Source organism: Scatophagus argus, chromosome 16 (genome assembly GCF_020382885.2).
Source record: "Scatophagus argus isolate fScaArg1 chromosome 16, fScaArg1.pri, whole genome shotgun sequence".
In the NCBI taxonomy this organism is placed as follows: Eukaryota; Metazoa; Chordata; class Actinopteri; family Scatophagidae; genus Scatophagus; species Scatophagus argus.
The window spans coordinates 22762270-22773825 of record NC_058508.1 but is presented as its reverse complement, the minus strand read 5'-3'; the positions used below and the strand labels follow the sequence as shown (position 1 = coordinate 22773825).

At 44.6% G+C, this 11556-nt stretch overlaps 1 protein-coding gene across 3 annotated transcripts; it reads left to right on the top strand.

Annotated features, from left to right (window-relative positions):
- Positions 1–16: 16 nt before the first annotated feature.
- Positions 17–11495, top strand: rdm1 (RAD52 motif containing 1). 3 transcript variants are annotated; one of them, XM_046414268.1, is made up of 9 exons: positions 17–1684; positions 2844–2947; positions 3038–3217; positions 4134–4262; positions 4351–4498; positions 8772–8870; positions 8971–9047; positions 9716–9782; positions 11276–11495. In XM_046414268.1, exons 2-8 carry the CDS (start codon positions 2849–2851, stop codon positions 9746–9748), a joined length of 765 nt encoding a protein of 254 aa, XP_046270224.1. In that variant the 5' UTR covers positions 17–1684; positions 2844–2848; the 3' UTR covers positions 9749–9782; positions 11276–11495. The 3 variants fall into 3 exon arrangements, with proteins under 3 accessions (XP_046270224.1, XP_046270223.1, XP_046270222.1); XM_046414267.1 differs by lacking the exon at positions 9716–9782 and adding an exon at positions 2655–2768; XM_046414266.1 differs by lacking the exon at positions 9716–9782.
- The last annotated feature ends 61 nt before the right edge of the window (positions 11496–11556 follow it).

The following is an 11556-nucleotide window of genomic DNA, read 5'->3' as shown; positions in this document are numbered from 1 at the left end:
TTGTATCTGAGATCTCGTTCTTTCGGTCATGACCCAAAGTTACTGACCATAGGTGAGGGTAGGAACGTAGATTGACTGATAAATTGAGACCTTCACCTTACGGCTCAGCTCCCTCTTTACCACGACAGACCAATACAACGACCGTATTACTGTGTGTCCCCACAGTACGAGTGTGTCCCCACGAGGCTTCACCGAAGTCTGATTGGTCAAATATTAGAATAAATCTTTTATTTAAAATGTAACGACGTCAGTCTGATCTGGGAGCTGAGAGTCAGGTGACTGAGTAGGTGGTCGAGCTAGTGTTGCTGCGTTCTGTTCTTCTGTTTTGTAGCACATCACTAACAAGGCTAAAGAAAACCAGCATGGCGCCACATTCAGCTGCAGGCTTCAACAACCTGCCCAGAGTCTGATGGGGGTAAAGACGGCATCAGTTTAGCTGAAATATGATGTCCAAATGACAGCAGATCTAGCTGGACAGAAAACAGCTGCTCAGGATTTCCAGACAAAATGATTTTCTGTCATTTATTTATGATTTCCAGTCAGAAATGCAGTCAGTGTGTGGGGAGAGTCTCACTTGTGTTTATTATCATGTGCCAGTAAACACTGAGGAATACAGCAATCTGCACACAGTCTGCAGCCTGCAGCTCTGACTACCGGGTTTAGTGGTTAACCGACTTATCGGCTAGTTAAGGTTTGGTGTCACAGCGACACAAGTTGCTAAGGTGTCAGTGCTTAGCATTCAGACCTAAAATGTATGTGTCTGTCCAGTTACTGACAGCAGTTGTTGGTGGGTCACTGGGTGACTGAGAATCAAGGATTCAAGTCATTTATTTATCAGTTCACAAAACATTAAATAAAGACTAGAAGAGTGCAGAGCTCCACCAGGTTTACAGTCAGGATGGCAGTGAACAACAGACAGGATAAGCCTTGTTTTAGCTTTGCTGACATTTTGCTATGTTGTCTTTTGTGGTTAGCTTAGCTTTCTTCCTGCGGTGGCGTTTGGTCCGGCTGGTCTGGCAGTCTGAAGTTGTTGTGGTCAGTGATGATCCTGTGGTTTGCTGTCTTAATCCACACTTCCTGTACCAACACTGAGAGTGTGTTTCTGTTAAAGAAGTTAATAAACAAAGACCAAAGGTTTTTGTTGAGTTTTTGGCAGCTGAGCTAAACAGAAGGAAAAAGTAAGGTTTGACAACATGAGAAAACTTTCTGAGTGGTATACGTGTGATTACTGCTGTAGTGTTTTACTGATAATATTTTTATAAACAGATGGCACTTTGATACCATAAGCTCATTTACACATTATAACGATTCTTCATGTGCACAGTTTTCTCTTTAAATATTAAATAATATGAATTTAAAAAATAAACAATTAACGAAAAGCAAATTAATCTAGGTCAATATGTAAACACTTTTTTGCTTTTCGCACTCTTTTTCTGTTGTTTTGAGCTGCCACGACAAGTGAATTTCCCCACTGCAGGATCAATAAAGTTCATCTTATCTTATCTTATCTTAAATATATAAACTGACCGTGAGGCGACAAAGCGAATGAGGTTCAGTGAGAACACCGTGATTGGCCCGATCGAGATGTCGTCACTCCACTCTTTATCCTAATTGGTTACCGTAGCAGCGGACCCCGCCCTGATCGGAAGCGCGGTAAACTGATTGTGGAGATTAAGAAATGACGGTAAGTAAAATCAAATTTTACCGACTTTTAATAAACACTAACATTTAAGGGTGAACGCGCAGAGAACCGTGATCGGTCCGTGGCTTTAAGTTACAAAGTTAAACAGTCAACAGTCGACAATGTGAAGAACACGTTTTCTTTATGTACGGAGAGATGCCCTGCCAAACTCCATTCAAATCATCGGCTATTTTAACATGCTATTAGTCTAACATGACATGTCTGTTATCAGGTACACCTTTCTTTTTAAGACCAAACTCCTGTCGATTCGGTGACGTTTATATTGTTATGCAGTTATATATTATAACAATATTTTAGGTGAAAATATACCGCGTTCTGCTCACAAGTTGCTGTTCTAACGTCAGTGGCTTTAACAGGCAAGCCGAAACATTCAGTGGTTAACAAATGATCCTGTGTAACGAATGTGTCTCAGCTGATGGGGACAAGATATAAAATGAAGAGATTTTCACGGAAGAATCGTAGCCCTTCAGCTGTGGCTATCAGCGTGCACTGTTGTCGGCACAGGGGCGGAAGAAATACTCAGTCAGTACACATGCACAAATACTCTTTTGCAAATGTCCTGCATTTACAATTGTACTTTGTACAAAAGTATCAGCACAAGTACAAAAGGTACAAAAGTACTCATTATCATGCCCATCCCACAAACGTGTACATTATACTGTATTATAGGATTCTATTTGTTGGTGCACATGGACATTCCTGTTAAAGCTAATATTAATTTTACTTTGCTGGTTTGCTCGTGTGTTTCACTCAGGGCTCAATAAAGTTTTTTCTTCATAAAACATCATAAGTTATTTGTTTATTATTTATTGTTTTATGAATCTGATTCTGTAAAGCGCTCATATAAATATCATGGAGAAAAATAGTTCTCCCTAAACTGTAAACTTAGTTACTTTCCATCTCTGAGTCAGATTCCCGTTTGATGGAGATTTTCTGTTGGTACGATGAGCAGGTTGCACTGAAGCTGCTCCACCTGGAGTCACGTTTCCTGCCATGTGGGACATTCAGACCCGAGCCAAAGCGTGTCCCAGGATCCTGTCTGTTATGCGAGAGGCCACCTAATGATGTATGCCCTTGGTCTAAAAAAGGAAGACATTTTTCAGAGGAGTTTGCAGAAGACTTTCCTGTCTTTCTTCCTCAGGTGTGATGGAGGTGGACATCCTGAAGTTCCAGGTTCCTGTGGCCGCCAATAAGACTCTGTTTGTGTGGGACATCCAGCCGTCTCACACTGAGACTCAAATATATGTGAGTTCACCTGGCAGGTCAGATCTGTGTGATGGAAGCTGGAAGCTGTTTTTTCATCAGGTAATAACAGTAGTGTGTGCTGTCCTTCAGGACAGGCTGTACGGTGTCTTTTCATCCTTTGGTCCGCTCTACCTGCTGAAGGTGTGTCCTAATGGTTCTCTCAGCCCTCCCGGGTTCTACGCCCTCATCAAGTTCTACTCTGCTGCTCAAGCCTCAGAGGCTCAACGGCAGACCGACGGACGCTCGCTGTTCCAGAGCTCTCCACTCAAGGTTATCACCCTGCCTGCTTTCAGCTCATGGGCTTCTTCTACTCATCCTGTAGTTCATTCTTCAGTTAAATACAATACAACAGGGATGAAACTCTTTATCTAGTGTTCCAAACAAAAAAACTTACAACATGTTTTATACAATAAGATTCAGTTGTGATGCAAAAGGACAAATTACTAGAAAGAGAAACAATGAATACAATAATATTTGCAATTAAAAAAAACATTTAATGGTGTACACTGTAGATGAACGAAAGTTATATTTTATCCATTCAGCTGTTTCTCTTCAAACACTTTTATTGTGAAGGTGGACACTGAAACAGGAAGTGTTATTGGCTTGGACCATGCAGCTGCATGTGGTTGTTGGAGGTGATGTGTGCTGTTGAGCAGCAGGTGGCAGCATTCAGTCATTAACACTGATTCAACATGAGGCTCAGGACCACCTACAGGGTCTCAGGATCAGTCTGAGGGGCCAGGAGGACTGAAGACTTGTGTTACACCAAATTCTGTTTACTTTTCTCTAAACTTAAAGTTTGTGCTCTTCTGATAGTTAAGCAGCAGTTGTTCATCCTCATTAACTCTTCTTCTCTGCATGTTTTGGGTTGTTGGTGCCAAATGAAACGCTTGAGTCACAAACGAGTTCACAGCAGCTAACTTGTTTCACTGTCGACTAATCCGCTGATTATTCTCTTCATTAATCAAAACCTTTGACTAATGTCCAAGGAAAAGCAGGAAGAGCTGCTTTAATTGACTGATTGTTGCAGTTCTGTTGTTTTGTTTTAATAATTATAATTAATTAATATAATTATAATTAATTTATTAATTTTTCATTTTTCTTTGTTTGACATTACGGTTTTACTGAGCTCGGTCAGGGCTTTACCTTTAACTGTGTGTGTGTGTGTGTGTGCGCACTCACTCAGGTGACACTGAGCTCCAAACAGGCACCTCACTTCCTGTCTGATAGCAGCAGACCTCTGAGCCACGCCCGCTGCATGGAACTGGCCAATCACTGCCTGGGATTCAACGGCTGGACCTCTGACATCATCACAGTCAGAAACATGTTTCATTTTACAGCATTACATTCAGGTGAGTTAATATGAGAGCAGGTAACTTCCTGTCTTTGTCCATCCTCCTCAGCTGAAGGAGCTGACCAATGAAGAGGAAGAGGAGGGTGGAGGCCGATGGAGGAGGCTGAGGTTTGGCTGTCTGCTGCAGCTCTCCTTCCCTCATCATGGACAGACAACCAGAGCAGCGGCAGTAGTGGAAGACAGCTTCACCTGCACAGGTACACTATATTGCCAAAAGTATCCGCTCATCTGCCTGTACACGCATATGAACGTGACATCCCATTCTTAATCCAAGGATTCAAGGATTCAAGGAACTTTATTGTCATACCAGCTCACATTCACATGTTTATGGTATGAAATTAGGACTCAGGTCCCGGGAGCAGTAAGTGGACTATAAAAATATAAAGTACGAAGTATAGAATATAAGAATATAATATAGAATATAAGCTAAACAGAAAATAGAATATGAAAAGAATATAAAACTAGACATTTAAATAAGCTAAACCTTAAATAAGAAGCCGGTTTTAACATATAGCGGCCTAAGTATGCATGTGCAAGTATGAGGTAGTCCAGAAAGTAGTCCTTAATATTGCACTTGTGAGTCCTTAGTGTTGCACTTATGAACATTGCACTTGTAGGATAAAGTGTTTATACTGCACGGGGGTTGGGGGGGGGGGGGGTGTCAGGGGTGTGTGTGTGTGTGTGTGTGTGTGTGTGTATGGGTATGGGGGGGCGGGGAGGGGGGCGACTACAGGGCATGGCTGGAGTTCTGGCTGGAGTGCTCCGGATGCTCCTCAGCCGCCTGCCTGAGGGGAGGGGTTGGAAGAGTCCGTGTGCAGGATGGGTGGAGTCCTTCATGATGCGGAGGGCCCTCCCCCTGCATCGTGCTTTGTAGAGGTCTGAGGTGGTGGGGAGGCTGCCCCCCATGGTCCTCTGTGCAGCCTTTACCACCCTCTGCAGAGCCTTCCTCTCAGCAGTGGTGCAGTTGCCGTGCCACACAGTGATGCAGGTGCAGAGGACGCTCTCCCAAGCCCAGCTTGCCGCAGGTTCCTGTCCTTTCTGAAGTCCACCACCATCTCTTTGGTCTTCGTCACATTGATGCAGTCGTGGATCAGCGGTGCAGAGCGGTGCAGAGGACGCTCTCCCAAGCCCAGCTTGCCGCAGGTTCCTGTCCTTTCTGAAGTCCACCACCATCTCTTTGGTCTTCGTCACATTGATGCAGTCGTGGATCAGCGGTTAGGGTGTCGGACCCGTAACCGGTGGATCGCTGGTTCGATTCCCCGTCCCGGTGTCCATGGCTGAGGTACCCTTGAGCAAGGTACCTAACCCCCACTGCTCCCCGGGCGCTGCACGCGGTCGCCCACTGCCCCGGGTTTGCTGTGTGTGTGTGCACGTCACTTGGGTGGGTTAAATGCAGAGCACAAATTTCGTTGGAGTGAGTTCCCTCCAATGACAAAATATGTCACTTTACTTTAGGTTGTTTTCTCCGCACCAGGTGTTCCACCTCCTCTCTGTAATCCGACTCATCGTTGTTGTTGATGCGTCCCACCACTGCTGTGTCGTCTGCAAACTTCACTATGTGACAGCTCGTGATGTCATCAGAGTGAACAGGAGGGGGCTCAGCACACAGCCCTGGGGGGAACCAGTGCTGAGGGTGATGGAGGAGGGGGTGAAGTTGTGGATCCTGACAGTCTGAGGTCTGTTAGTCAGGAAGTCCAGGACCCAGTTCCCAAGTGTGTGTCTCAGACCAAGGATGGAGAGTTTCTGTACCAGGGTCTGTGGGATGATGGTGTTAAAAGCAGAGGACAAGTCCAGGAAGAGCAGGCGGACGTAGGAGTTTGTGCTCTCCAGGTGGGTGAGGGCTGTGTGGACCACTGATGAGATGGCGTCATCCGTGGAGCGGTTTTTCCTGTAGGCGTACTGGTGGGGGTCCACAGTGACGTCAATGGAGTCTCTGATGTGTGCCATGACCAGCCTCTCGAAGCACTTCATGACTAGCGGGGTCAGAGCTATGGGTCGGTAGTCATTCAGGCCTGTCACTGTGGGACACTTCGGGACGGGGACAATAGTGGCAGTCTTTAAGCAGGTGGGGACGGACGCCAGTGACAGTGAGGTGTTAAAGATGTCTGTCAGCACCTCAGACAGCTGGTGTGCGCAGTCCCTCAGTACACGCCCTGGGATGTTGTCTGGACCAGCAGCTTTGCGGGGGTTGATACCTTTGAGGGTCTTCCTCACATCCACTGTGGACACACAGAGGGGCGTGTCACCGGGTAGTGGTGTAAGTCTGGGGGGGGGGTGTCAGGATCCTCGAAGCGAGTATAGAACCTGTTGAGTTTGTCCGGCAGGGAAGGGTCCCTTGGGCATTGTACATCTCTGATGTTATAGTCCGTGATGCACTTTATGCCCTTCCACATGCTCCGGGGGTCGTTGGAGGTGAGGGGCCCCTGAATTTTGCGAGCGTATGTGGCTTGCCCTGTTGATGCCTGCCGTTAGTTCTTTCCTCGCCACTCTCAGGTGGGGGCGAGGAAGAGCTCTATATGCATCGCGGATGTTGTTGTACACACAGTCCAAAATGTTGTTTCCCCGTGTGGGTACGGAGAAATGCTGATAAAACCTGGGCAGAGTGTCCGTCAGTTTCACGTGATTAAAGTCCCCCGCAACCACGTAAAACGCCTCCGGGTGCCTAGTCTGCAGCGAGCTAATAGTTTCATGTAGCTCCTGTAGCGCTTCATTAGCATTAGCACCCGGTGCTAAGGGTTTAATATGAAGTCGGCCCACCCTTTGCAGCTCCAACAGCTTTAACTCTTCTGGGAAGCCTTTCCACAGAGTTTAGGAGTGTGTTTATGGGAATTTTTGACCATTCTTCCAGAAGCGCATTTGTGAGGTCAGACACTGATGTTGGACGAGAAGGCCTGAGTCGCAGTCTTCGCTCTAATTCATCCTAAAGGTGTCCTATCGGGTTGAGGTCAGGACTCTGTGCAGGCCAGTCAAGATCTTCCACACCAAAATCCCTCATCCATGTCTTCATGGACCTTGCTTTGTGCGGTGGTGCACATTCATGTTGGAACAGGAAGGGGCCGTCCCCAAACTGTTCCCACAAAGTTGGGAGCATGGAATTGTCCAAAATCTCTTGGTATGCTGAAGCATTCAGCGTTCCTGTCACTGGAACTAAGGGGCCAAGCCCAGCTCCTGAAATACAACCCCACACCATAATCCCCCTCCACCAAACTTCACACTTGGCACAATGCAGTCAGACAAGTATCGTTCTCCTGGCAACCACCAAATCCAGACTCGTCCATCAGATTTCCAGATGGAGAAGCATGATTCATCACTCCAGAGAACGCGTCTCCACTGCTCTTGAGTCCAGTGGTGGGTGGTGGGCTTTACACCACTGCATCTGACGCTTTGCATTGCACTTGGTGATGTATGGCTTGGATGCAGCTGCTCAGCCATGGAAACCCATTCCATGAAGCTCTCAACGCACTGTTGTTGAGCTAATCTGAAGGCCATGTGAAGTTTGGAGGTCTGTAGCGATTGACTGCAGAAAGTCGGTGACCTCTGCACACTGTGTGCCTCGTCATTTTACGTGGCCTGCCACTTCGTGGCTGAGTTGCTGTTGTTCCCAGTCGCTTCCACTTTGCTATAAAACCACTGACGGTTGATTGTGGAATATTTAGTAGTGAGGAATTTTCATGACCGGACTTTGTTGCACAGGTGGCATCCTATCACAGCACAACACTGGAATTCACTGAGCTCCTGGGAGCTGCCCATTCTTTTACAAATGTTTGTGGAAGCGGTCTGCATGCCAAGGTGCTTGATTTTATACACCTGTGGCCATGGAAGTGATTGGAATACCTGAATTTAATTATTTGGATGGGTGAGTGAATACTTTTGGCAATATAGTGTATATAGCTCTTCATGTTGAACTGCATCCGGCTCTATGACCAACCCAATGTCTGCTGTTGACATCTGCCTGTCATTCTTCTGTGCACCGACTATTTACACCGAAGGTTCTCCCTTGCGGTCCGAAATTGAACGGAATAGAATTGATAGGATAGTGATTTTCTACAGCACATAAAAAATACATGAATGATACAGCAGTTTGTTGTAATTTCATTATTATAATTTCAGTCTTGTGAAATGTTAAAATCATATTGAGGTGGTATCAAAAGTGAAACTGAACAGTTGAGATTTTGTTTGACTTGTCTTTTTAGTAATGTTGTTCTCATGTTGTTAACTGTTTTCCTGCCCGTCCTGGGTGAGGGATCCCTCCTCTGCTGCTCACCCTGAGGTTTCTCCCATTGTTTCCTGTTAAAGGTTCTTCTGGGAGTTTTTCCTCAGTCGATGTGAGGGTCGAAGTTCAGAGGATGTTGCTGATGTTATGTTAAGCCCTTTGAGACAAACTGCTTGTAAAAATGGGCTGTACAAATAAAGCTGTCTTGTCTTGTCATGTGTGTGTTTACAGACAAGTTGTGTGTTGTGTCTCTGCAGGTCCAGATGTTCTGCTACAGAAACGCCGTCAGCTGCAAAAGTTGGTCAGAGAGAAGGCTCTGGTCCAGGCCTTCAATACAGTACTACTCATACTACTAGGTAGTAATGCTCCTAACTGTTGGTGATGACGCACATGTACAGATGTATGTGTGAGCTGGTCTCAGACCTGCTCACTGATTTATAAACATTGTCTCTGCAGGTAATGGGAAACTGATGGTGGAGGTGAAACGGACCTCAGATCAGTTCCTGTTTGAGCAGACTGACGGAGTCCTCCAGGTAAACTGTTGGTCCTCTGCTGTGTGTGTGTGTGTGTGTGTGTGTGTGTGTGTGTGTGTGTGTACGTGTTTACACAGCTATATGTGGGGACCAAATGAAACTCCCAGTAATGTAAATGATTACATTTTAGGGTGAAGAAGAAGAGGTTTGAGGTTGAAGTTTAGTTTATCTATCCTTAAACTGAACCTCAAGTTTAAGGTTCAAGTAGAATCAAGTAAAAGGTTAGGGTAAAGGTTAGGGTTATTATGCTCATGGTTAGGGTTAATGTAAATCTCCAGGAAATGAATGTGTGTAATGTCTCTGTGTAGGCCATGAAAACATAAACTTTGTGTGTGGTACATTCAGGTGCACCTCCTACAAACTGACAAACCTACACTCAAATTAACCGCAATGGTTGTTGTTTTTTTGTTTTTCCTTTGGTGAAATATGTCCCCTGTGTTTATGTCTGCCAGCACCTGTCGTCACCATCTTCTTGTGTCACTGCGGTGTGTCATAATAATTTGATAGTAAAATCATCACAATATTCAGCCCTACCTGTGCCTGAAGACACACCGAGAAGTTCATTATGTGTACTTCAGGTATATGTACATGTACATGTACCGGTGTCAGTGGAAACATGTTACTGTTTCATCCTCAGTTAAACAAATTCATTTGATTTTTTTCAACAGGGAACAGATTTTTCTGTTGTAAAATCAAACTGACTGACTATAGAACTCTTCAGGTGTGTTCACACAGGTGTGTTTCTGTGGCACTTCAGCTGTTAACAGCAGGAGCTGCACGCGCGCACACACACACACACACACACACACACACTGTGTATGCAAACCACCTGGACGCCCCCCTGGTGGCTGGCTGCAGTACAGCTCATAAGCCCCTCCCCCCCAATGTTAGTAGATGTGACATGAGCCAAACTGAAAAGTACACGTCAAAAAATTTTATCCCAAAGATGGTTTCTGTTATTTAGACCAGGGGTTGGCAACCTTTAGCATGAAATGAGCCATTTTGCCCGTTTCCCTCCAAAATAAAATCCACTGCGGCGCCACAAAACCTGTTTGACCACTAAACTGAGCGTAACACCACATGCAGTTTCCTTAAACTTATGTTTTATATATATGAGTACTATAGTATGATACTTTTATGAAATCAATAAACTTTAAATGGAAAATGACAAATTTTTATTTTCCATTTTTAACAGTGCAAAACACCTAATTCTTTTGTAGGCTACTTTGAGAGAAAAGCACTTATACATTTATTTTCAGGTAAAATAGTATATAAATTTATTAGGGCTGTGGCAACGTTAACAATTTAAGGCATTAGGGCTGGGCAAGGAACGCATTAATTAACACCGACAGTTATTATTTTTTATTTTATCGCGTATTAACACAGTTTTTACAGTATGTTGCTCACAGCAAGTAAGCAACGGACTGTAAAAGTAATTACTATCATTAAAACAACAGCGCGATAAAATAATCGTCGGCGTTAATTAATTAAAAAAAATGTTTGCTAATTGCGCACCACATGTTAAGCATACCGGTAAACCAGTTTTGTCAGCAGTAAAATCAAACCAATCTGTCCATGAGGCATTAAACGATCTATTTTCATCTGAAACATTTCTCTTCTTTGATTTGTCCACTGCTAGCTGACTGGGGCCAAAGTAAGTCACGTATTTGGCGGCAACAGGTGTCGCAAACAGGACGTGACGGATTTTTTGATCGACAAAATATTAAAAGTTTTAGGTTAATGTCACAAGAGCACCCCAGTCTCCAAAGAAATAACTATTACAACGAAAATAAAACCCTGAATAAATAGAATGAAATCAATTTAAATTAAGTTTCCATTATTTATCATATATCATTTTTTCCACAAAACATGCTCGTCCTCTCTTAGCCACAGGAGCCACAGAAGGGGGATGAAAGAGCCGCATGTTGCCGACCCCTGTTTTAGGCAGTTCTCATCACTGATCATCACTGATGATGACAGCGTCAGCTGTGTGATCACTGATCACTGATCATCACTGCTGATGTTTGTTCAAGTGTTCATTTTTCTGATCAGCGCTGCTCCTGATTGGCTCGTGTCTGGGCAGGATGGATACAGAGGCTCCCCCTTCTGATCACAACTGCACAGACTCTGGCTCCAAATGATGGTCTCTTTGCCTTGAGATTTACTGTGTTGACATGTCCATGTGACGTGTGTGTGTTGTTAAAGGTAACTGTCTCTCTGTCACTCAGGTGAACCAGTTTGTTCCTGATGAGGAGGATGATGAAGTGTGGGACCCGACTGTGTCATAGACACCCAGAGGATTGTGGGAACGATGAGCTGGGCTCACTCGCAGCTTCAGATCATACCTTAATTTAGTCCAAAAATGACTTTTAATTTTGTTATAAACTGTTTCCTGTTTGTCAGCCTGGTCTGTTTTCACAGACACATTAAAAAGGGAAGATAAAAACACTCAGTGATGTGATTATTGTGGAGAAACAACCAGAAAAACAAAATGCAGGACATTAATAGG